At 62.2% G+C, this 25,502-nt stretch overlaps 1 protein-coding gene across 1 annotated transcript in view; it reads right to left on the bottom strand.

The window, feature by feature from the left end:
- LOC102159820 (cadherin EGF LAG seven-pass G-type receptor 1) overlaps positions 1,968-25,502 on the bottom strand; it is an 88,969-nt gene continuing 65,434 nt past the window's right edge. Inside the window, exons 18-34 of the mRNA XM_021091370.1 lie at positions 25,099-25,282; positions 23,438-23,581; positions 21,208-21,412; positions 20,276-20,443; positions 18,495-18,621; positions 16,548-16,748; positions 10,935-11,109; positions 9,869-9,981; positions 9,449-9,528; positions 8,413-8,539; positions 7,256-7,381; positions 6,797-6,891; positions 6,440-6,543; positions 6,056-6,205; positions 5,515-5,743; positions 4,772-5,033; positions 1,968-3,991 (exon numbers count right to left, since the gene is read on the bottom strand). Coding sequence (XP_020947029.1) covers positions 3,983-3,991; positions 4,772-5,033; positions 5,515-5,743; positions 6,056-6,205; positions 6,440-6,543; positions 6,797-6,891; positions 7,256-7,381; positions 8,413-8,539; positions 9,449-9,528; positions 9,869-9,981; positions 10,935-11,109; positions 16,548-16,748; positions 18,495-18,621; positions 20,276-20,443; positions 21,208-21,412; positions 23,438-23,581; positions 25,099-25,282 — 2,499 coding nt within the window. The 3' untranslated portion in view covers positions 1,968-3,982. The remainder of the gene's footprint in view (positions 3,992-4,771; positions 5,034-5,514; positions 5,744-6,055; positions 6,206-6,439; positions 6,544-6,796; positions 6,892-7,255; positions 7,382-8,412; positions 8,540-9,448; positions 9,529-9,868; positions 9,982-10,934; positions 11,110-16,547; positions 16,749-18,494; positions 18,622-20,275; positions 20,444-21,207; positions 21,413-23,437; positions 23,582-25,098; positions 25,283-25,502) is intronic.

The raw sequence follows: 25,502 nt of genomic DNA, 5'->3' as shown, positions 1-25,502 counted from the left end.
CTTCCTAGAAGGTTCAGTGTCCAGCCCTGGGGCCTGTCCTCTGCCCGCAGCACCCCGGGCTCTAGCTGCCGCGTGTCCACGTCGCGGGAAGCCTTCGCAAGCCCCTGGTCCGCCTTCTGTGTCTTAATAAACCTTGTCTGCAGGAGAGGCCGCAGCTACGTCTGAGGGTGAGTTATCCCTGCAGCCAGACCGGGAGGTTTGGATGTTGGGGCCCGGATACGGTCTGACGTCCAGTGTTCACGCCTGTGTTTCTCTGTGATCCCGCGGGTCCCAGAGCAGCGCTGTCTGAGCTGGGCGTTGGGTACAGTCCTTTACATCCACGGGACACCGGCCCAACGGACACATCTGTGCCCTTCCGCCCTGGCTGCTCTCCTTCTCGAGGCGGCCCCATTAAGCAGGACTTTGTCCTATCACGTTGGTGACCGAGCACGCTGAGACGGAGCCTCAGCAGGACACTGGGGACGAAGGAGGGCCTGTGGGGGTGGGGCGCCGGGACCGGTCTCTTTCTCCCAGCCGCGACCCAAGGGCAGCCCTGGCTCTGGAGCTGTGTGACCTGCACCGGGGTGAGGGGTCCAAGGGAGGCCTGGGAAGAGGGGGCCCTGTGGGCTGAAGAGTGAGGGAGCCCCACTGTTTTCTAAGGCTCCCTCTAGTTCTTCCCAAAGGGCCACCGTCGGGTGGAAGTGTGAGGTTGTGTGGGCAGCTAGAATTCTGGAAGAAACCCACCTTTCCAGACAGGAACGCAGCAGAGGGGCCCAGGAGTAAGCCTGTGGGGGGTGAATTCCAGGGAGGAGAGGCCTGGCGGAGGGGACCCCCCCAGGCATCCTGACGGCCTCACCCCAAAACGGCAGAGCAAAGGTTCTGAGGGCAGAACAGATGTAAACCACCCCAAGTCCCAGGCTACCAGGATGGCAGGTGCAGGGTGGCCCCAAAGCGGCAAAGTCACAGCTGTGGAAGGTGAGACGGGACTTGTGGGCTGAACCCAGCCGGGTGGACCACCCACTAACACCAACCAAAATGACATCAGCCAGGGGATTCTAACAGGACGCAGCGTCTCCTGACAGAACCTTCGACCTGTCGATCAAGGAATCGATTTTCCCGCATACAAAGAGCCAGGAAAAGGCCAAGAGAAAACGGATTTCGGCCCCTCGATGACCCAGATCTACAAATAATCAAAAACCTAAAGCAGCTCTTTTTTTCTTTTTTTCGTCATTTCTTGGGCCGCTCCCGCGGCATATGGAGGTTCCCAGGCTAGGGGTTGAATTGAAGCTGTAGCCGCTGGCCTACACCACAGCCACAGCAACGCGGGGTCCAAGCCACATCTGCAGCCTACACCACAGCTCACAGCAACACTGGATCCTTCACCCACTGAGCAAGGCCAAGGATCGAACCGGCAACCTCATGGTTCCTAGTCGGATTCTTTAACCACTGAGCCACGACAGGAACTCCAAAGCAGCTCTTACAATCACGCTCTGTGAAGCAAAGGTTGACACTGAATATTCATGGAAAATCCAAAGTCTTTAGCAGAGAAAGAAAAATTATAATAAGGAACCAAATGGAACTTTTAGGACTTGAAGTCGTAATATCTGAAACTTAAATCACTGGATGGGCCCAATGACAGAATGGAGATTATAGAGGAAAGAATCAGTGAACTTGAAAACTGATCACTTGAAATGGTTGAATACAAAGAAGAGGAAAAAAATGAAGTCAGAAGAACAAAGCCCCAGTAACCTACAGACCCTATCAAAAGGTGCGACATTTGCCTCACCGGAGTCCAAGGCGGACGAGAAAGAGAGATGGTGCAGGGAAAAGAACTCGGGTGTGAGGTGCAGGGGTCTGGATGAGGAGGAAAGTGAGCAGAAAGTTCCGGAATGGCCCCTGCTCCCCCAGGCTCCTCAGCAGCCTGTACATGGTCCCTTTTCGGGGAAGCAGGAGTGGGGGAAAGTCAATCAGCACAGCAGAAACACAGATTCAAAAATCTTAATTTATTGTAGACTCTTTCCTCATTTGTGTCAAAATTCCAGTGTTCTGAACATTAATAAATACACATTTGTTAAAAAAAAAACAACAGCCTCCAGTGTCTCGGAGCTCTCATAAAATTTTTAAGTCACAAAAATAGGTTTACATTTTTCCTGTCTTCATAAAACTGACCCTTGTTTTTTTGGTAACAGTTCTGACCAAATTAAAAACTTTAAGTACACACCTCAAGGGGCAAGAGCCAGGTGCAGGTGACCCGAAGGCAGAGCGCTCACAGACACGACGACACGACCACCTCGAAACGTTTGCTCGGAAAACATCTCCCACGGCTGACCCCTGAGGGTGCCATGCTTGTGTGTCTGGAAAAGGCCACTCACCCGCGAAGGCACGTTTCTAACTCATCGAGGCACGAGGGCTTTGGGTTCTCCTTTCGCTTGTGTGCGACGCGTGCGGCCTCAGCCCAGAACCAGAGACGTTTCCTCCGGGCCGTGAACAAGACTCGCATTTTCATCGGAGAAACACAGCGTGGACATCTTTGCTTTGCAGCTGGTTTTCCTCGTACCTTGCGGCGTCTCACACTGGGGAGCAGCCAGGCCGGGCCCCCGATGGAAGGACAAAAGAAACACTGAACTAGAACGTGTCTGGAGGTTTCTGGGCCCCGTTCCACAGCCCCTCAGGCCACGCCGTCCCAACTGCCCACAGAGGGACAGTCACAGCCGGCCCTGGGTACGAGTTTCCAAAAAACAGCTTGGTAACCATTGAACAGGGTGGCTGCGGCTTTGTCCCTTCGCACAATTGGCCATTTGAGGCAAAACGACGTCATTGGTCAGACGCTGGGGGTGGGAGCCCCGCCTGCCTGGAGAGCCTCGGAGTCTAAATAGGAGCTAGAAAATCGGCAGGAAGGAATGTGACATCCTGGAAGACCTCACGCCTCCGTCTGAATCGGGGACGTGTGAACGCCCTGCAGAGAACGGGAGCAGAGGGACAAAGGAACTCCCCACCTGTGGAACCACCAGGCAAGATGGGGCCCGGGAGGCCCCGAGGGCTCAGAGTGGGGCTGGGGGAGGGGACGGGGAGGGGGTCACGGCCAGTGTGCAGCCACATCCCACCCCGAAGGCCAAGGCCCATCCAGTCCCAGATCGCCCCAGAGGCACCCCCATCCGTCCAGGCACATGCGAGGCTGAGCGCAAAGCATCTCCAAAGCGGATGTGCTGTGTGCCCAGGTGACCACGTGCAATGCCCACGGGCTCCTGGCTCCAGGCTGGAAGCAGCACAGGAACCTCTATCCAAAGACACCCCCTCCACCCCTCCCGCCTCTGCTTGGCTGGGCCACCAGCTGCGTGAGTGCCACACTCTGGGCCGCCCGTGCAATCTTCTTTATATAAAAAATAGCGAGAGATCACCCCACAATCTCCCAGCATCCACAGAGTCAGTACAAATGCAAAATATACAGAGCTTTTCGCTTTTCAAAGTTCCATACAAATATACAAAAGTATCTACACCTTTTTAACAAAGCAAAGGGGTCTGCTTTAAGACCAGGGCGGCCTTTGCTGCTGTGGAGCTGGTGGCCCAGGGCCTACGCTGCAGGGAGGTGCCCCCGGCCCCGAGTCCTGGCAAGATGGCCTGGTGGCTCCTCTCAAGGCCAGCTCTCGTGCTGGGCCCTGTCCCGGCCAGGCCAGTGCAAGCCTTGGCTCTGTCTGCTGCCTGAGGATTGAGCTGTGCTGGCCTGGAGTCCACGCCTCTCCGTGCCTGTGGCCTTTTGGCACTTGTCCTGGGGTCTAATGGGCCCTGAACCCCCAGGGCAGCTCAGGGCTTCTCCTCTGGACCTTCAGTCTCGCTAGTCTTGGGGCTGTCACAGCAGGGACCCGGCCACCGGGGCCTGCTTCACTGAAAGGGCAGGGGCCCCTCAGGCTCCTTGCAAGGTCCAAGAGCATGACGTCACAGCAGAGGCCTGGGTGCGGGCGACAGGCTGATCTCACGGATTCCTGATGGTCAAATTGAAGTTTCGTTACTGCCTCTGCACGTGGGAAGAAGCCGTCAGGCAGGTGGAGGGTCAGCAAGGCGGCCCCTGCCATCCTTGGAGCCAGCAGCTGCGCTGGGGCCAAGGCCATGCAGAGGCACACCCCCCACGACAGAGGGCAAGTCCAGGCGTGGACTCAGTGACACTGGCAGGCAGGACGGGGGCAGGTCGGACCTGCACCCCTGACAGCCAGCATCCCCTGGGGACCCAGGCCCATCTGTGGTCCTGTGCAGGGCTGGCCACGCACAGGAGCACAGGGAGCCACAGCGAGTGACGAGACTCATTCTCTACGTTTCAGGAAGAGGGTTCTGGGAGACCTGGTCCCTATTCTTCCTGCCCCCCTGGGGTGTCTGTGAGCAAGGGGTCGGGGCGGGGGTGGAAGCCCCGGGGAGATCAGCAGGCCCGCCTCTGCGGCTGGGTGTCCCCCGGCCCCAAGCCTCAGTCTCCTCAACCACAGGACGGGGCTGCTAAGGACCCTGGGCCGCGGGAACGACGCTTATAAAGTGCTTGGTGCTGCACGGTCTCAGGTCCTAGAGTCACAGGCTTGGGCTTCGGCGGACTCGGCCCCCAGGACAAGGGTCTGCGCCACCTCTGGCCGGTCCCTCCTGGCCCCGAGCAGAGGCCCTCTCTTGGGTGGAAACCTACTGCGGCCCCTGGGCATCTGGGTGCGCTCTGTGCTCAGGCCCCGACCATGCCCCCCCCCGCCCCCCGGACTGGGCGCCTGTCCTCTGGGCGAGGGACGCCCGCCCCTGCTCCCGCCAGGCCCAGGCTACTCACTCGGAGCCGGAGCCCTGGGCCTGGGCGCTCCCGGCCCGCACGTTCATGGCCGCCCCGTTGAGCTGCTCGCGCCCCGGCTCCCGGCGGGGCGTCTTGACCGTGACAGCGCTGTCCGGGGCACGGAGCCCGTCGCTGGAGCCCAGCGAGGACGACCGCGAGGACGCGGGGCTCTGCTCGCACTCCGCTAGCTTCTCCCGCAGCCGGGACTTGAGCGTCTTCTCGGTCAGTGGCGGCGGGTAGGTGACTTTGTTTTTCAAGATGCCTAGGATGGGGGGCGGAGGACGGGAAGGCTGACGTGGTCACGGCCAGGCTGCCACAGAGCTGAGTGCTCGGCCTCTGGGCTGCCCTCCGCCCTGCCAGGTGCCAGTCTGTGCCCCACAGACCCACCCCCCTTTGGCCCTTCTGTCGCCTGCCCCGGGGCACATGGAGTTCCGGGCCAGGGATCAGATCCGAGCCACAGCTGCCGCTCCCACATCCCTGGCAACGCCAGATCCTTTAACCCACTGTGCCAGGCTGGGGATTGAACTTGCGTCTCAGTGCTCCAGAGATGCGTTGAATCCCGCCGTGCCACAGCGGGAACTCCAGCCCAGCCAGCCCTTGTCCAGCAGGGCCTGCTCCACCTGCCTGCACGGTCCCCGCCTCCACGCCCCCCCCAACCCCAGGGCCAGGGACTTCCCAGCGCCCCCTCCCACATTCCCTCCCCCCGCCCCCGGCATTGAGGGCAGCGGGCGCTCGCTCGGCACCTTTCCTCTGCTCGGGGGCTGGCTGGGCGGGGCGGCCGCGGGCTTGGGCCCCCGCTGTCGCGGTCCGGGACACGCTCGCTGCACAGGTGGCCCTGCTCGTCCAGGTGCAGCTCCACACTGACCCTGGTCTCCACCTTCAGGCGAGGCTGCTCGCCGGGCTCCTCGCTGTCACTCCCGGCCAGGCTCCCGTCGGGCCAGCCGGCTGGGACATGGTTGGCCACGGCGTCCACTGAGGCACAGAGGTGACGTTCAGCAGGCAGGGAGCCCCCCCCCCACGGCTCCCTGTCCTGCTCAGTGGGGACGCGTCCCACCCCGCAGGGTGGGGACTCCAGGGCTCAGGATCCCAGGGTGCGCCCCCACTGCACCCCAACACCCGGGAGCCTCGTGCTCCCTACAGACAGTGGCACCAGCTTCGTGGAGACCTTGCGGTGAGGGTCCCACAGAGACGCGCAGAGCTGGCCTGTGCTCCTGGTGGGGGCAAACGGCCACCTCCGAGGCCCGCCCTGCAGCGTGGCTCCCCACTGTGCCCCGGCTCGCTCACCTTTGGGGGTGCTGTGCACGGGGCCCCGGGCCGGGTCCCACTTGCCCTCGGCCTCCACCCCGTCGTCCTCGCTGTCGGACGAGTGCGAGGACGCGTAGGAGCTGCTCTGCTCGTCCAAGGACAGCTCGCTGTCCGAGTCCGAGTCGTGGCCTGCAGGGAGGAAGGAGGGACGGCTCAGGCCCGTGGCGGGGCTTCCCGCCAAGGGGAGGGCAGAGCCACCTGGGCCCCTGTGGACCCTCCAAGGGTGACGTGGCCCCCGCTCCAAGGTGTGCGTTCCCCAGTGGCCGGGGGGCCACAGGACAGACAAGAGCCAGCAGGAGGCCCTGGCCCATGCCCCCCGCCCCCAGCCCCCAGGAAGGAAACCACCCTCCAGGGGACACGCACCGTGGGACTTCTTGGCACTCCTGGGGACAAAGGACGAGGCTGGCTCCCCATGGCCGCCCCGCACCGGCCCAGAGGACACGCTGAGCTTCTGGCCCCCGGCGTCCCTGGAGGGCAGACAGTGGGCTCAGCACCACTGCTGGGGCAGGGGGAAGCATGGCACAGCCACCCAGCACCTTCTGGGTGTGCAGGGCAGCCACTCCGGGCTCTGGAAGGTTCTTGGCCACCAGACTCCCAAAGCACATGAGCAAACACACATGAACTTGAAGAGCGGGACACACAGCTGGCACGGAGGGGACAAAGGCTGCCCTTGCCCTGAGAGCCGGGCCGCCCCGCCCCATGCCCGCCGCCTGGCCTGACCTGAGCGTGCTGTCCAGCGAGGCGGTGGACTCGCCCAGGGCCGTGCGGAACATGTCGGGCTCCTCGCCGTAGGTGTTGTTGCAGTTGAGCGAGCGCTGCGGGGAGGGGCAGGTTATCTGCCATGCAGAGGCCACCAGGGCACAAGGGGCAGCTGGGTCCCCAAGGCAGCCCCAGGCCAGCACCCCGACTACCCCTGCCGGGCAGAGCACTGGGGCCTGGGGGCAGCTCCCGCCGCCACTGCCTCTGGCCGGGACCCCCACTGGCCGCAAGGGGAGAAGAGCTGCGACTTGGACAGGCCCCAGCCCACAGCCTCTGCCAGCTCCGGGGAAGGCCGCCCGCTGGATGTCAGGTCCAGGGTTGGGTCTGTGATGCCCCCTCCTCTGCGGGACTCGAGACTGTGGCGCTGTGTCTGACACTGGTCCCGACACCCCCAGGGCCCAGCTCCCAGGCGCCTCCTACCGTCAGCAGGGTGGCCCTGGTGGTGGCCGAGTCGTCAGGGTAAGCCTTCTTCCCGGCCAGCACGGCCTTCAGGTGCTTCCGGACCTCCCTGTTGAGCACGCAGTGAAGCAAGAGGACGCCGAGGCCCTGGGGGGTGGGGGTGGAGGGGGTCAGTGCCGGGCTCAGCCTCGGCCTCGGGACAGAAGCCAAGGCCCTGCCGCTGCCACGCTGTATAGCCACCTGCCAGGAGGCTACAGGGAGCACAGCTCAGCAGTAAGGAGCTGACGGTCCCCAGGGCAGGCCTGGCCCCCGTGGCCGTGCAGACGCCCACAGCCCACACCGGGCCTCCCCACCCAGGGGCTTGCGCTTTTTCCAGGTAGGGGGCCCTGGTCAGGACAGCCAGCAGGCCCCAGCCCTCTGGCCACTTGGGTCCCCAATGCTGCATCATGAATCGGGGTCCAGGGGGGGCCTCAGTGCGGACTGTAACCAGCCAGCGCCCTCCTGGGGCCACAGCGAATTTACTACGGCCTGGGAGGGGGTGAGGCCCTGCAGGGGCCAAGCAGGAGGACAGCATCCTGGCAGCCACGGGAGGGACCGTGGAGCGGGGGTCCCTGGGACAGCTCCAGGCAGGGCTGTGTTTGGAACAACAGGCTCCTTTTGGTGGCAGGACCACAAGCCTTCACCATAACCCCTAACATAACACGGTGATGACACGGGAAGGACAGCCCTGTGTGTCCGGGAGCGAGGACGCAGCCTGGACGCCACATCAGGGATCTCCCACTCGGGGGAGGGGCATTTCTTTTCTTTGCTTTTTTGCCATTTCTTGGGCCGCTCCCGCGGCATATGGAGGTTCCCAGGCTCGGGGTCAAATCGGAGCTGTAGCCACCAGTCTATGCCAGAGCCACAGCAACGCGGGATCCAAGCCGCGTCTGCGATCTACACCACAGCTCCCGGCAACGCCGGATCCTTCACCCACCGAGTGAGGCCAGGGACCGAACCCGCAACCTCATGGTTCCTCGTCGGATTCGTTAACGACTGCGCCACGACGGGAACTCCTTGGGGTTGGGGCATTTCAGACGGGAAGCACCACAGGCGACCCAGGACCTCGCCAGGGCTGGCCCAGCAGAGGCCCCGCCAGGCCCGGGGACATCCGCCCGACCCGCCGGCGGCACCCGCACCTGTAAGCAGCTGAAGGCGGCGAAGAGGTAGTGGAAGACCAGCCCGTCGCTGTTCACGGCCAGCAGCCCCAGCAGCCAGGCGGCGCTGATGAGCAGCAGCAGGAGGAAGGCGGTTCTCAGCAGGGAGCTGGGGGCGAGGGCGTGACTGCAGCCTCCCCTCCCGCCGGTGCCCCACCCCTGGCCCCTGGCCCCCTCCACAGCCATCTCAGACGCTGCTCTTCCGAGGGCTGAGGCCCCCCCCCCCCCCCGCTGACCCCAGCCCCGTGGGCCTCCTCCGGCATCCGCCCTCCCCTGGCTCGGGTTACCCAGCCCAGGGGACGCCCGTGTCCTCCTCTCCCCCGGCCCTTTCGTGGCTCCCGGGCCCCATGCTGAGCTCTCCCGCTGCCCAGTCTGGCTCCCCAAGGGAGGGTCCCCTGCCTCCTCCCTGCCCGTAATCATGGGAGGGTCCCCTCTGCTGGGCCCCCATTCTTGTGCTGTGGGGCCCCTCTCTCCGCTCTGGTGGCCCCAGGGTCACCATCACCACCACTGTGGAAAGTCGCGCCCCACCTCCACCCTGTCTGACTCCAGGGGGTGTCCAGGCACCCTGGCATCTCTGCCGTCGTCACCCCCCTCCTCCTGCCCGTCCCAGGCGTGGACCCCAGGCATCCCTGCCAGGCCTGTGGATCCTACCTCCTAAACACCCTCAGATCCAAACACGACCCCTCCCTGGTCCCGGCTGACCTCTGGCTGCCTGCCCTGGTCCCCTGTGGTCAGCCTCCCTCCCTCTCCTCCACAGCGTCCAACCCGGATCCAGACACTGCTTGGCACAGCCCAGGCGTGGCCAGACGCAGCTGGCCTCTGCCGCCCGCGGCCTGATCACTACTGACGTGGCTGCCATGGCCCCCGGGACCGGCCCAGGAAGCCGGCCACCGGCCCACCAAGTGACGGGCACTTTCACGGGCTTCCACCCCGTGTGTAAACCAGACTCGCGGGGGTTCTCGGGTGGGCGTGGCTCCATGGTGGTCCCACCCACTGGCTGGGTGTAGCACCAACTTACACGACCCGTTTTCTTTCATAATAATGGCGCTTCCTTTGGCAGGAAACCTTTGCAGACAAGACAAAAATGACTGTGTTGACCTGGAAAAAAAAACAAACAGAAAAACCCAAAGTCAGGTGATCGGCTCAACTGCATTGTCACAACACACCTTCGAAAGCCAAAGGCTTCTGAGGATCCTCAGCCCACGTCTCAGGGGGTGACTCTGGGATGAGGCCTCGGGGTCCAGGAACCAAATCCCAGAGTCCAGGGGTCGGGGACCAGGCTTTCTCCCCGTGAGATCGGCCCTTCCTGTCCCGCCAGATGCTCCGTGGAGCTGGCAGCCCAGCCGGCCCGGAACGCCGTTCAATTCAAGGCATCTGAGGGGCCCCGGCTTCCCACGTCCCTGAGAGCCTGGGGCTCCGCAAAGCTCCTGGCACTCACGACTATGATGATTCCAATGGGCCCAGCAAAGCTCCAGATGAGGGTGTCTCGGAGGGACAGCCAGCAGAAGTCCGGGTTCCCGTAGCCCTGGGGGTCCAAGCCCACGGCCAGTCCTGGGCAACAGGAGAGAAGTGTGACGGCCACCCCAAGAGGACGCTTCCTGAGGGCCAGCCGATGGCGGTGAACACGACCGCAGTGTCCCTGGGGCCCCGGCATCGCTCTCAGAGCGCAGAGCAGGGCAGGGAGCCCGACACAAGCAGCCGGGAAATCCAGAAGGCCCAGGTCCCCTCCAGCAAAGGCCTTCTTGGTGCCAGTCGCGGGTCCGTCCCAGCCACATGGCGGGCAGACTTCCCGTCTGGATCCCTGGGACCCGGGGACTGCCGAGGAGGGAGGCGCTTCCTTTGTGAATGCAGGTGGGCATCTTCCCCCACAGGAAGCAAACTTTGACTTTCTGACATTTAGTGAAATGTGTACTGAGAAAATACTGCTTGTTCTCTTCATTAACTAATTCTTCCATCCATCAACCCATCCATCCACCTGCTGCTCTATCCACTCATCTACCATCCACCCGCCAGTGCACCCGCTCCTCCATCCGTCCATCCATCTGTCCACGCACCCACTCATCCATCCACCCATCCACGCACCCGCTCCTCCATCCGTCCATCCATCCGTCCACTGGTCCATCCATCCGTCTTCTGACCCATGCGCCGGCATATTCTCCAACCACCCGCCCAGCCATTCATCCACTCATTCATCCTTCTATCCGTCCACCCACTCCTCTCTCCATCATTCACCCGTCTACCTACAAAGTGGGCAGACGTGGGAGTTCTGTCTGGCAGGTGCCACAAAGAGAACCCTGAATGGATCTGGGCCCAGCTCTTGAAGGGCCCACACCTGACAGGTGGTGTGTCCCCTCGGTGGGCGCTGAGAGAGCACGCGTGTGGACAGGTGTGGGTGCAGGTGCCTCTGCAGGGCACACAGGAGGCCAGAAAGCTCTCCCGTCCACACCCGGAGGCGAGGGCTCGCGGCCCGGGCCGCCCGGCGGGGCTGCTCCGCGCGTCCTCACCTGTGACGATGGCGGGGAAGCCCCAGCCCACGACGTAGTAGAAGCGCATGGGCCCCGCGTCGATGTTGCGCACCTCGGTGAGCATGCGGTGGACGTGCAGGCTCTCCACGGAGGTCCAGGCGAAGGTGCTCAGGTAGACGTAGTGCAGGACGATGGCGATCACCGTGCACAGGAACTGCGGGGAGGGGCCGCGGTCAGCGCCAGCCCGCGGGCGGGGGCGCCGGCCGGGGGCGGGGCGCTGAGAAAGGAGACCCGGCTGGCTGTCTTCTTCCTGCGATTCACCCAGGAGCAGCTAAGCACCAGCAGTCCCAGCGTCGCAGGCTCCCGACAGAGGGCAGAGCAGCTGGGGTTTCAGGGACTCACCCCGCCCCAACCCAGATCAGTGCCATGAGTGAGCGGAACCTGGGGCTGGGAGGAGGGACAGGGGAGCAAAGCCTCGTGTTTTCATTAGAAGCTGCAAATTGGTAATTTCACATCATGGCTCCCAATTTTTTTTTTTTTTTTTTTTGGTCTTTTTGCCTTTTCTAGGGCCACATTCCACGGCATATGGAGGTTCCCAGGCTAGGGGTCGAATCGGAGCTGTAGCCACCGGCCTATGCCACAGCCACAGCAACCTGGAACCCAAGCTGAGTCTGTGACCTACACCACAGCTCACAGCAACCGCTGGATCCTTAACCCGCTAAGCGAGGCCAGGGATCGAACCTGCAACCTCATGGTTCCTAGTCAGATTCATTAACCACCGCGCCACGATGGGAACTGCAATGGCTCCAAATTTTTAAACGCTGGCATTTCACATAAAGTTAAAAACATATATCTTGGAGGCAGCCGGCTCAGGCTATGGCCGCAAACCGTGGCCTTCGCCCACCACTCCGGCCCACACGCGGGCTTCCTCGGTCCAATGAATGCGGGGAGCGGGAGAGAGGGGCCTCGAGTTGTGACCTCGCAGATGCATAAGGATGAACTGTGCCGATTTAACAGAAGAAAGCAGACGGCATGTCCGGTCTCCTTCTGGCCTCAGCTGGGAGGGGGCGGTGTGTCTGGCCAGCGGTCGAGGGCCAGGACGAGAGCCTCCCTGCGTGGGGCAACCAAGGGTCACCTTCTCAGCCTCTGGGGGCCGTGGTGGCCCAGGCCTGCGTCCTCGGACGCTGTAGGTGGGATGAGAATGTAGAAGGCAGTGGTGGGGGCCTGGGGACACCGTGGGATCCGGGGAGTCCAGGCCCAGGTGCGCCGGGACGGAACCTCACGAGCTCTGTCTGCCTCGTTTAGAACAGATGCGCAATGAGGTCCTGCTGTTCAGCACGGGGACTGCATCCAGTCTCCGGGGACCGACCGTGACGGGGACAGACCGAGACGGGAGAGAATGAGAAAGGGAGTGTGTGTGTGCGCGCGCACGCGCGCCAGGGGCACCATCTGTACAGCAGAAAACAGCACAACACTGTAAATCAACTATGTTTCAATAAAACTTAAAAATGGAAAAAAACAAACAAACAACAAAGAAAGAAAAGGAAGAGCTCTGCCTGGCCCAGACCATCCTCACGGGTGCTCCTGGGAGGGGCCGGCTGCCGGGCCGGGGGCTCCCAAGGCCCGCCTGCTGGGTGATGTGGGCGAGCACCCGTCCAGGTCCTTGGAAGCTGGACGGGCAGGAGAGGGGGGCCCACCTGGGACATTCTGTCCCACCCTCCCTGTGGTCCCAGCAGCCTGACCCCTCCCTGTCCGGGGGCCTCAGTATGCCACGGAGACACCCCCACCCCAACAGACACCAGAGGAGGGGACAGATTCACGTGGAGGCCTCTCCGCTCAGGCCCAGGGCACTGGGAAGACAAGTGCCACCTGCCAATGGGACCAGCTTGATGAGCCCCGTTCTCTCCCGACACAAAACTCCCGAGACGTGCAAGGCTACCCAGTCCAGCACTAACACCTGCCAAGTACAGTACAAGGGGGAACTGGGTGAACCCCCACCAACCCCAGGCCCCCCTGTGCAAAGCATGGCTTTCTCTGCTATACGAAGAACAGTGAGGAGGCTGGTGTGCTGCCGTCAACAGCTTGTAAAGGAGGCGTTTGCGCTGTGGCACCATGGGGTCTGCAGCATCTCTGCAGCACTAGGATGCAGGGTTGTTTTTTTTTTGTTTTGTTTTTTTGTTTTTTTTTGTCTTTCGTCTTTTTAGGGCCACACCTGCGGCATGTGGAGATTCCCAGGCTGGGGGTCTAATTGGAGCTGTCGCCACCGGCCTACGCCAGAGCCACAGCAACGCCAGATCCAAGCCGCATCTGTGACCTACACCACAGCTCAAGGCAACACTGGATCCTTAACCCACTGAGCAAGGCCAGGGGTTGAACCCGCAACATCATGGTTCCTAGTCAGATTTGTTTCTGCCGCGTCACGACGGCAACTCCAGGATGCAGGCTGGATCCCCGGCCCAGCACAGTGGGTTAAGGACCCAGTGTTGCTGCACCTGTGGTTGCAACTGCAGCTCGGATCTGATCCCTGGCAGGGAACTCCTTACGTGGCAGGGAAGCCAAGAAAAAAAAAAAAAAAACAACAACGGAAAAGTAAACCCACAAAACCACCTTTAGAAAAAAAAGAAGTGTTGGAAACACAATTTATCGGTAACGGGGCGGTAATGCACCCAGGGACTTCTGCGCTGAAAGTACTACCTTTTCCAGAAACAAAGACAAACGCAGAGGCACAATAAACCATGTCAACCTGCCAGTAATCCGCGAGATGAAAAGCCTCGCCCAGAGATGGGATTGTGAGTTTACAGGAAACCATCAGAAGCAGGCGCGGAGCCAAGCCCGCTGAACAGCTCGGCCCTCCCCTCCCCTCCCCTCCCCGGGTGCGTGGAGGCTGCTAAGCCCGCCCTCCGGGCTGCGGGTGAGTCAGTGCTTGAAACCAGGGGCAGCCTCGCGGCATTTCTCACACGGTATTTAGTTGCAAGGAGGAGCCTGTCACCACTGTTCAGGCCACTCAAAGGCACCCTGGAAGGGCTTTGCACCGGAGTCACAGCCCCCTGAGCTATGCCTGGCTGATGCAGCGACAAGGACACGCAGGCAAGGAACATGCAGGCGGGGAGAGGTGCCTGGGCCCAGGGGGTGCCAGGGGCAGGCAGTCCAGCTCCCCACCAGCCGCCAGCCCTGGGAGCCCGACAACCACGTGCAAGTCACTTCTCTGGGTCAGGCCCTGGGCTCCGTGCATCCCGGCGGGCAAGCCGCCAAGGTCATCTGGGAGCCCTCCCAAGGTCGTCTGACTGGACACCCCCCTCTCTCCCTCCAACCCACCCCCCAGGGGGTCTGCTGCCTCCCAAGGTCCCTGAGGGGTCCCCCTCCTGCACTCACGGAGGAAGGCGTGACCAGGCCAGCAAACACCACCTGTGTCTCTTCAGCCCGCGTCCCCTCAGGCTGGCCCCTCCCACACACGCCTCCTCCCCAGGCTCAGCTCCGCACTTTCCCCAGCCTGCAGGGAACCGCGTGTCCAGCCTCACCCAGACCTGCCACTGTGTCGGTTTCCAGCTCACCCGGCGGCGCCCCCTTCTGGGGACAGGAGGCATCGCCCACGCCGCCTCCTCCCTCTCCCTCCTTACCTGCCCCGCTGGGCCCGACTCCCGCCCTTGCCTGCTGGCCTGGCCTGGCCTCCACCCCCAGACCCAGGCAGCGGCCAGCCCGGCTACCTCTCTGACCTGCTGCCCCCGTCCTTCCCTCTCATCTTCCCCATCACCCTCTTCCTGAAACGCAGACCCAGGCGTGGCGCTCCATGGCACAAGGCCGCCTGCAAACAGAGACGGCGCTGTGTGCCAGCCCCTCAGGCCCTGGGTGACTGGACCCCCGACCTCTCCACCCCATCCTGGATGGTGACGACAGTCCTGCTCAGGCCCTCTCTGACCAGGCGCAGCTGCCCCACCAGCCTCCACGGTACCATTTTGGCCCCTGACATGCATGTGCCACAGCACGGGGGGGTCTGGAGGGCGGGCACAGATGGGAGTGCCCCTAGGATCTGGGTCAGTGGCAGATCCTCACTGGTACAGTGACGAGAGCCCTCACCGCCTGAGGAAGGAGGACATGGTGGCGACGGCAGCAGCGCGTGGCCGTCGTGCTGGGCCAGCCCATGGGAGAGGGAGCGGCCACCGCTCACCTCGGGAGGGGGGCGCTTAGGTGAGAGCAGCCTTTGAACTTCCTGGTCACCACGTGTGCGCACGTGAAGGCCAGGTGGCCTCGCCTCCTAGGGCTGTTAGGGTCACCGTTCAGCGGTGGCCACGTGAACTCACACACACACACACACACATGTGCTCGCACACACACAGAACCCTCTGCCCTGGGGCCGGTCACTCAGCCTTCCTGGCCCCAGGCTCCTCATCTGGGAGAAGAGATGCTGTCACCTCCCAGGCCCTGGGACGTTTCCAGCAGCTGAAGTGTGCCTCCGCCCTTGCCCCCAACCACGTGCTGTGAAAACCCCCTTCATAAAAACAGAAAATCCCTGGCAACCTGCCGGGAGCCAAGCCGTGGAGCTCCGTCCAGCCTCCTGCCTTGAGGTTCCCCAGCGACCTCAGCCATCCTCCCTGCAGAGCTCCCCAAGGACCTCGCCCAGGGCCCCACCCCAGACACCAGCCACCACCGCTCCTCCTCCTTCCCCTCCAATCACGCGGGCTCGGATCCGCATCCTACAGAAGCGCCCTGGCCGCGGTACCTCCTTCTCTCCTCCCTCGGAGGCAAACGCCACAGCGGCCTCACCCAGGGTCCCACCGCGGTCCTTCCACCCAGGCTTTCGAAGTCCCCGTTTGCATGCACGTTGCGGCGGGGGGGGCAGGAATGCAAGGCATTATCTATCAGGAGCGCCAGTGGGAGCCGGCGACTTTGCTCAACAGTTCAGTTAGTCCCTCCAATGCGTCTGAGATCCACCCCAGGAGCTCTACAATCTAGTCACTTAAGGATAGCTGCCAGGGCCTCTACCACACCGTACGAACCCACGTGACACCCTGGGAGCCCACGCGACAGCCTGGAGCCTGCGTGACCTGGGGTGCTCGAACAGGACATCCATACTTAACCCGATCACCCAAAGGTCACCGGTCCTCCTCTCCCCTGCGATTCTCCTCTCAGCCAGCTCCTCTGTCTCGTCAACCCCGTCACCACCACCACCACCTGGCAGAGTCCTGGGCCGGCGCTAAGTGTCTCTCTCCTGCTCCAGGGAGACACCTGAGCTCTCACAGAAAACATGGCCGTGACCCTCAGGAAGCACGGGGTGGGCGACGCTGCCCAGTAGGGACATCTCCGGGCTCCTGTGACAGCTCTGGGGACCCTGGGGTCTCACAGGTGACTGTAAGTGAGGACAACCTCACTAGTGTCTGGGTCAGGAGCGGAAGAGCTGGTGCACACGGAGCCCCAGCTCCCCGGAGGCCCCCGGAGGCAGCGTCCCCCCAGACAGCAAGCAGGGAGCCCACGTGCTGGGCCCGGGCGCCGGCTTCCCGCCAGATGGAGACGGAAACTGCAGCGGACACGCCACCCAGGCCCCGGGAAAAAGCCCCAGGACGCCTCCCTGCTCCCGCCGGGGAGGAAGGTGGGCCGCCACGGACCACGTGGGCCACCGGGGGCGGGGCGGGGCCTGGGCGGAGGGCGGGGCCTCACCGGGTTTTCCGTCTGCGCGATGCCGATCACGAAGACCAGCTGCGAGAAGAAAAGGGCGCCGATGAGGTTCTTGTGGATGCCGAGCAGGTTGGACCGCAGCGTCCGCACCAGCGCCAGGAGTATGAACGCCACCAGCAGGGCAGCCAGGGACAAGGACACGGCGGCGTAGGTGACGATCTTCAGGGGCAGGACCTCTCCGTGCTGTGGGCGGGTTGGTGAAAGGAAGAACAGTCATGGGGCTTTTGCACAAGCGAGACCCATCAACACGTGGATGCTGCGGCCGGCAAGCAGCAGGCGGCGGCGCGGCTCGGGCTGGGAGGGGCAGGAACCAGGAACAAAACCCAAAGACGAGGTCGAGGTGATAAAAGAGCTCCGGCGATGTCGGTGGCAATGGCTGTGACCAGCCGTGACCAGACCCAACGCCCCTGACCCGTACACTCAAACACCTCGGAGACAGCGAATTTCACGGGCCATGTGTTTCACCACAATTTAAAAAAAAAAAAAAAAAAAAAAACAAAACACCTCGCATGTCACGCCTGCCGTCCGGCAGGTGCAGAGGCCACCCACCCAGATTCCAAGCCGAGAGACCGTCACGCAGAGCTCTGTTCACACCGAAGGCAGATGTGCCACAGCTGCAGGAAGCCGCAGTTGCCTCCTACACTTTTGCAAAATACACTTGTCTGGGACCCTGTGCCCTGCCGGCTTTCAGGCCTCAGGGAGGAAGCCGCCCTGGTTCTCCAGTGACTTCTGGAAAGCCGTCCTGAACTGGCCAGAACTATGAGCCGGGGCAGCCAAGGGGATGCGGGCAGCCTGAGTGGGATGGCAGACACAGGGCTCTCAGAGAGACCAGAGCTGCAGGAACCCCCGCTCCCCCACATTGGGTGCTCCTCAGAGGCCTGGGGTGGGCTCCTGATCCCTGCTCTGCTTCTCTTTCCTCTGCCTGAGCTTCTGCTTCCTCCGCCTGTGAGTCGGCTCCCGGCGTTGCCCAACTTCCAGCCGCGAAGAGACCCCCAAACCTCCCCTCGGTGGACAAAGGCCACTAATAATTAAGCTCCTCCAGGCCAGGACCCAGGCTACCTGCTGGAAAGTGCCCTGCCCAGGGGCGTCCGCAGTCTTGGGTGCCCAGAGGCACACTCTCGGGTGTTGGGGTGACAAAGAGCAGCAACCTGTGGCTGATTCAGCCTCCCAAGAATGTGACAGGACCTTGGGCTGCTGCGTGCTGCAGCGTCCTGGGAGGGCCACCGGGGACACATCCCAGGCCTGAAAACAGGGTGTGGTCCCCCAGGCCTCTGGCTCCTAGATACCAGCACAGGCTCCCTCCAGGGTGACCCTGCCCAGGCTGACCTTGGCCAGGGTGACCCCGCCCAGGCCGACCTTGCTCGGGGCAACACCATCTCATCGGAGGCCCACAGAGGCCAGCTCACACTCCCAGGCCACTGAAAAGGCTCAAGGTTAAACGTTAGCAGCCCCGCTCCTCGGGGCTCCTGACCGAACCCTCCATCCTCCGGGGCCAGTGTGTGCGGCGCTCAGGGGAGACGCTCCCTCCGTTCCCACCAGCCTCTCTTTTCCTCCTTAAAATGCAAAATTCGGCAGAAACAGCATCATGTGACAGTCTGCCGAGAAGCTGCTTTGAAGTGAGGTCTCCGTTCCAGGAGTTCCTTTCAGTCTGAGGTTCCAGACAGGCCATCACGGGTTTTCATTTACAACCTGGCCTCTCTGAAAACCCTCTTAAGGGGGTTTTGTTATGGAAATCCTAAGGGATTCTGGCCAATTCCCCCCCCCCAAGCCAGCCGAGTTTTTAATTGTGGATTCAGTTTGTCCAAAGCGCTGGGGAGGAAGGACAGAGCTTGCCGAGGGGCAGGTCTGGAGGCCAGGCCAAATGCCCCGAGGGACTGGTCCCTGGGCACACTTGCCGGGGGCCGGGGTTGCCCGGGGGGCCGCGCCCACCTCGCGCCGGGAGATGTCCATGAGCACAGCAGAGCTGGTGGCGTGGCTGCACTGGCAGGTGACATGGGTCCGGTTTCGGGACAGTAGCTCACAACCCTTGGCTGACCACCCTCCAGGTCCACCGACGCTGCAGAGAGAAAGGGGTGAGGTGGTTCCCGCCACTGCCTGCGTCTCGAGGGCCCTCCAGCCCCCGCTGGAGCCCCAGCAGCACCCTCACTGCGCCCAAGGCCAGCGCCACCACCACCACCGCTCTGAGGACCCTCTGGGACCGTGAGAACCCTCACCCCCCCCACCCCACCCCCGGGGGGCCAGGGAGAGGCCTCTAATGAGCACCCTCTGAAGTTCGCCTTCCATGCGTCATCCAGCAGGAAGACAGCGGGATGTCGGCGCCTCCTCACACCCCTTTATCAGAGACATTAGTCAGTTGTTAAAAGAGCCCGTTTGTGCTTGAGTCGCCTTTTCAGTCCAGATGATTTAAGGAGAAGCCGCTCACGTCCGGTTCACACTTTCATCTTCAGGTTGCACAACAGTTTATGGCCACTGCCTGGAAGCAGGGCCCCGTGGTTACCCCGTCTTGCTGATGGGCAGCCCCAAACGACAGGCTGACACAGGTGTGTCTTGGCCGCAGACAGAGCCCTGCCCTCCCAGACCCTGGGAAAGCCAGCTCGTCTCTCTGATCCTTAGTTTACTCATCTGTCAAATGGGACGTGAAGGCGAACACGCGTTTGCCAAGGGCTGTAAGATCTGGGGTGTCAGGTGCAGCACAAAAGCAGAGAGATAATGAGAGCACTGGCTCACCGCCGGGATTCAATCAAGTGACCACGAGACAGCCGAGCCTAAGGCTCGCCAACAGCCTGCAGGGCCACGCTCACGGTGAAAGTGGGTCTTTCATTCTCTTTTGTCAGCCAAGCGTCTATTACACGCCAGGCACTATGCTGGCTGCTCATTAACTAGACTTTGGAAAGTACGGAGGAGGGAGAGGGATGCGAGGTCCCCGCTGAGCCAAACCTCTTCCCTGTGCAGTGCCCGGCAGAGCCCCCGCGACAGACACCCGCTCAACCTGGCGGAACCACAAGTTTAGGGAGGGCTGGTGCTGCCTGGTTGCGTGACCTCTCAACTGTACAAAACCGTGTCCGAGGTTCAAGCGTGGGGGTGGGGGCAGGAGGGAGATGGAGGCTGCCGGTGTGGGCGGGGCCTGAGGGGAAAGTGGCTCCAGCAGGTGCCGTGTGGGCCGAGGTCAGGGGCGCTCCTCTGGTACCTCCCACACATCTGGGATGTTCTGCTGTGGGTGGACGGACCCTGGGCCCAGGCTCCAAGTCCCACCTCCTGGGTGTGTCCAGACAAGCCCTGCCTTGTCTGGTGGTGGGTGGGGTGCTCGGTGGTGGGTCCCGCAGGCGAGCAGCCTGCTCTCCATGCTGGCCTTCTGGAGGGATCTGTGTGTGTGCTCTGCACGTGTGACCCTGTTTCCATGTGTGTGTCCACATGCATTCACATATACATGTGCGTGGCTGCAACTGGGCGTGTGTGTGTGCACACACGTCTGCCTCCAGGTGTGCATGGATGTACATGTGTGTATACATGTGTGTAACTGGGTATTTACGGGAGACCCTGAAACCCCCCGGAGGGGCTGGGAGGGGAGCGACAGGTCACAGAAGAACCCACAGGACACTGCCAGCGCAACTTGGGGAGTTGAGGGCGGGCCCCCCTGGGCTCAGCAGAGCCCCTCACGGACCGGAGCGGCCCCGGGCAGGAGGTGGTCCCGGCTCCCGTGTGGCCCTTACGTGATGGAGTGGTTCCAGAACACGCAGACCGGCTTGGTGCGTTCCTCCGTCTCCAGGAGGACGTGCTCCACCCGCACGGGCCTCTCCAGGGGGCTGGGCAGCGGCGCCCCCTCGCTGTACACCACCGCACTCACGACTGGCGTGTTGATGACCGGCCGGTTGGGCAGCCTGCGGGGCGAAGCACAGCTCAGCACACACCTGCGTGCCACCCTGGTGAGCGCAGCGGGACCCGTCGGGCGTGCACGCTCGGAGCTGCAGCCTGGCCCCGGAGAAGGTGCGCGGGGCGGGGGCTTGGTGAAGGTTAGCGATGGGCACAGGGTCACCTCGGGGACAAAGGCGGATGCGGGAAATTTAAAATGCAGAGAAGGTACGCTGGGCAGGAAGACGTCAAGGCCCCCTGGCATGGAGCAGCCAAAAGCTGGCGCGCCGGAAACGCCCAGTGAAGGAGCTGGTGGAGTGATTCCGGCCCAGGGGACTCTCAGCCAGTCACTGGTAGGGAGGACACGAAGACCACAGACCCAGGCGGGATCTGGACAGTGAGTCTGAGGCCAGGAAGGCGAAGCCTCTGCCTGCGCCACCTTGGATCAGGTCTCGGGTGGCACCTCTTTTTCCAGCCAAGACGACCCTGGGTCTGGGGCCACCAGCAGCTGCGGGTGGGCAGGAGTGTGGGAACTGGGGCTCAGGCAGGGACTGTACTGTGGAGCCCGGGTGGGGTGTGTGTGGGGGAGGGTGCGCCTGGCAGAAACATGAGGCCGACCCGGAACCTCAGTCCAAGCGAGATCACAGCGCAGTGGCTCTGGCCTTGGCCCAGGGTCACTGTGTAGGTCCTTGTACAGACGTTCCAGTGGTGATTTCAACTTATGGGAGCCTGGGAACCTTCTGGAATCGTCCCCCCCGCCCCCCGCCCGCCATGCTCCTGAAGCCAGCCTGACCTGAGGCTGCGGCGGTCGGGTTCATAGTGCTCAGGCAGGAGCTGCCCCAGTGTCCGGTAGATCATGACCAGGGCGATGGCAAACTGGCCTGGCTCCTCAGGGTGCCTCTTCCGCCTCCGGAACAGGGCCTCCGTCTCGGCGCCGGGCTGCCAGGGTGCTGTCTGCGGGGTGGTCTTGCGACCGGCCGGCCTCACCGTGGGGCCCTCTGCCAAGTAAGCACAGAGTGAGGATGGCGCTGGACGCCTGTGTGCCCATCAAATCGTCTGCTCCTTGAGCAAGTGCTTCCTGAGATGTATGGATGGTCCTCGGGAAGCGGCAGGCGGTTCCTCCAAAAATCAAACACAGGGCGTTCCCGTCGTGGCGCAGTGGTGAACGAATCCGACGAGGAACCATGAGGTTGCGGGTTCGACCCCTGCCCTTGCTCAGTGGGTTAAGGATCCGGCGTTGCCGTGAGCTGTGGTGTAGGTTGCAGACGCGGCTCGGATCCCACGTTGCTGTGGCTGTGGTGTAGGCCGGTGGCTACAGCTCCGACTGGACCCCTAGCCTGGGAACCTCCATATGCCGCAGGAGCAGCCTTAGAAAAGGCAAAAAGACCAAAAAAAAAAAAAAAAAAAAAATCAAACACAGAACCACACGTGACGCTGCCACCCCACGTGCAGGCAGCTGCCCCCAAACCCTGAAAGCAGGGACTCAGATCCCTGTGCAGACACACGCACAGCAGCCCAGGTGTCCTTCAGTGGATGACGGATGCACGAGCTGGCCGTCCATACAAGGGTGCATCATTCAGCCTTAGAAAGGAAGCGAGTTCTGACCTGGGCTGCAACATGGACGAACCCTGAGGCCCTCTGCTCAGTGAGGAAGCTGGTAAAGAGTGTGTGACTCGCTTACGTGGAGGACCTGGAGGCAGGATTATCGAAATTGGAACTGCGGTTACCAGAGGCTGGAGGGAGTGGGAAAGGACGAGGAGCTGGTGTTTAGCCGTTTGAAGCCTGGGGCCCATCTTCTCATCCGTAAAAGAATCCGAGGGTGACGGGCTGGTTGACAGACATTTTGGCAGATTAAGTAAAGACCACAGTGAGTAAAATGCCATGTACAGGACTGATGGGGCCTGGACGTCAGCCGGCGAATTCCCAATGAGAGCAGGGAAGCAGGGGTTTCCCGCAGCAAACTAGGCACCTGGGAGTCGTCTCCTTTTTTTTCTTTTTAGAGCCGCCCCCACGGTATGTGGAGGTTCCCAGGCTAGGGGGCAAATCGGAGCCACAGCTGCCCGCCTACACCACAGTCACAGGAATGCCAGATCGGAGCCGCCTCTGCCACCTACACCACAGCTCACAGCAACACCGGATGCTTTGACCCTCTGAGCGAGGCCAGGGATTGAACCTGCGTCCTCAACGGTGCTAGTCAGATTCATTTCCGCTGAGCCAGGGCCAGAACTCCCAAAGTGAGTTTTCATCTCCCTATGCAGAGTGGCATGTGATTTAAAACAGGAATCGCTTAATTTTGGAATTTTCCAGACCATGGCTGACCTTGGGTAACTGAAACCTCAGAAATCATAGATAAAGGGGGCACAACTGTACCTCTGAGCACAGCAGTGAACTAAGCACATGGCTGAGGGTTGAAAACCCAAATCAATCCCAAATGAACACAACTTGTTAAGATGCGGTCAGTTGTCCAGTTTGATCCTACATCAGTGTAAAATCCTCTTTAGCAGTTTTTAAGACCCCTGAATAATACCCACATAACTGACAGAAAGAATTTACTCAAAACGTTTCTAATTTTAAACTGCCCATTACAGAATTTTACATTTTCAAACCCCTATGGGGGGTGGGAGGAGGCATTTCCAGCGGAGCAGATCTGCGAAAAATACTTTAAGACAATTCAAATGTTTAAGTCATGCAGTATCACAGTCTTAAGGACTGGAGAACTGCACACAGACGGCTCTGGTTTGGTTTTGGGGGTGTCGGGGGAAGTCTAAACTTTTACCTCTAGGGCAGACAGCTTCCCGCTGCACAAGGAAGACGAGCTCGCACACAATTTAGGCGTTCACTCCATCATCACAGGATGAGTCGGCCAAATTTTTGTGAAGAAACGCCCTTTTGATCTCCTGCGCCCAGCGCCAGGGGACCGGAGGCAGGGCAAGGGCGCAGGCGCAGAGCGCGCTGTGATGCCTGCGCCCTGCTTCCCTCCGGCACCTGCAGCGGCCCGCCCTCCACCAGCCCATGGGCTTCACCTTTCCTGTCGGGTGGTTTGAAGAAATCCGCCGAGAAGAAGACGGAGGACTCCAGGTCTTTGGGGAACTCGCCTCGAAGGTCCTCGAACCGCGGCACCCTGGCGCCCGTGAAGTTCAGTTTGTCGAAGACATCGACGGCGAGAACTGTGGGGACAAGGGGTCTCCATGGCACGCGGCTCCCACCCCCTCCTGCCAAGACCCCGCCCCATCTCTGGCCGTTTTCAGACGGAGCAGAACGCTGTTCCTAATAAGCTTTCAAACAGACCTCCGTCCACCTTCCTGCCTCTTCTAAACAGGTCACCCAGCCGAGTGACTCACGGAGAAGCAGGAGCGCGAGGGGCTGGGGTCCCAGGGTGAGCTCTAGAGGCACAACCCCGCCCCCACCTCGGGCATGACCTTTCCCGGCAGCTGTGTCACGGTCAGGTTGCAGAAATGGACGGACACAGAATCAACAGACCTCAGAAAGCCTAACTCTCTCTCTCCCCGTCTGGGGAGTCAGACCCCGGCGAGCACTAGGACGGCAGAGGGTGTGTGTGTGTGTGTTTGCTGACATCGCCAGGCTCCAGGCATCACCTCGCTGCTGGGGCTGATGCCACTGCTCTGAGGGGCCTGCTAACAAAGAGGCTGATAACCCTGCAGGCTCCACGGTGACCCCCAGGTCAGCCCGCTGAGGCGTCCAGTTCAGCACCCAAGGGGTGGGCACCCTCCCGCCGCTGCACAGGCGAGGGCTGTGTTTGCACCCAAGGTGGTCAGGGTCGGGGATGGCTGGTGGCCTGGAATGTGGGCAGAGGCAGGGCCCAGGGAATGGAAGATGGACAGGGCTGGCCTGTGTCCGGAGCATGGGGAGACCAAGGAGGAAGCTCTTGGCCCAGAGCAGGGGGGCGGCCCCCACCGCAGAGCAGAGGGACGGACACCGGAGGGGCGTGCGGGCAGAGGTGGGCGGGGGGCTTGGCCGGGACCTGGAAGGGGCTGGCGTGTAGGCTGCACCAGGAGCAAGTCCACAGCCAAGCTCTGCCAGACCCTCTCCTAGGACAGAAGCGGGACTGCCGGGCGTCACCCTTCCATCCTGACCCAGCAATAACGGGGGCCCCAGCCCACTGCCACCCCAGCGCAGGCAGGTGGGAAGCGGGATCAGGGGGCCTGGGACATCTTCCGATCAGGAAGTGAGGGCCCCCCCCCAGGAACCTGAGAGTTCACGTCACGCTGCCTCTGGGTTAAAGGCTCAGGCCCTTCGGGTGACAGATAACCAGATAAATCAGGCGCAATTTCCTGGGAAGGAGAAACCCCTCCATCCTGCCTGAGCCGTTGGGGCTGCCTAAGAATCACTCAAAGGAGGAGAAAACCAGCAGCCCCCCCACCCCCCCAGAGGCTGGCCTTTAACCCCCACCTGGAGCAGCACGCCCTGGGGGCGACGCGCCCACTCGCCCAGGTGCCAGCTGCCACCCCGACCCTCCCAGGGCCTGAGCCTCTGAGTGACCCTGGAGGCTGGACCTGTGGCCACACCGTCCACCCACACCTCGTTCTGCAAGGCTGTGGGTCACGGGGATGGTGCGGTGCTGACCCCTTCCCGAGAGACAGCCGGGTAGGGGCTGCGCCCCAGACGGGCCCGAGGTGCCACCGCGCCCGCCGCCCCCACTGCCCCACGCTGGCCGCAGCCGTACTCAGGTTGGAGGTGACGATGACGAAGGGCCGCAGGTAGGTCCTCCGCAGGTTCCGGGCCACGTTGCTGAAATAGGCCTCGAAGCGCCTGAGCAGCTGCGCTGTGCCCCCCTCGCTCCGCTGGATCTGCTCCCACACGGCCCTGGTGTCCGGGGCCAGGAGGGCGCTGCCCGCGCGGACGACGTCCTGGTGGGACAGAAGGATGCGCTCTGCCCAACTGGCTACCGTGCTGGGGCCCAGGCTGGAGACAGCCTGGAGCTCGCAGGGCCGGGCGGGGCCAGGACCCAGGACAGGGAGTCTGCGGCCTAATCCCAAAGGCAAGAGACCTGTCGCGGGAAACCCGCACCCCCAGGTGCCCAGGAGAGAAGGCAGATGGAGACGCCCCCAGACAGAACCCCCACCCCCA

This window comes from Sus scrofa, chromosome 5 (assembly GCF_000003025.6).
Source record: "Sus scrofa isolate TJ Tabasco breed Duroc chromosome 5, Sscrofa11.1, whole genome shotgun sequence".
In the NCBI taxonomy this organism is placed as follows: Eukaryota; Metazoa; Chordata; class Mammalia; order Artiodactyla; family Suidae; genus Sus; species Sus scrofa.
This window is presented reverse-complemented; position numbering and strand designations above follow the sequence as displayed.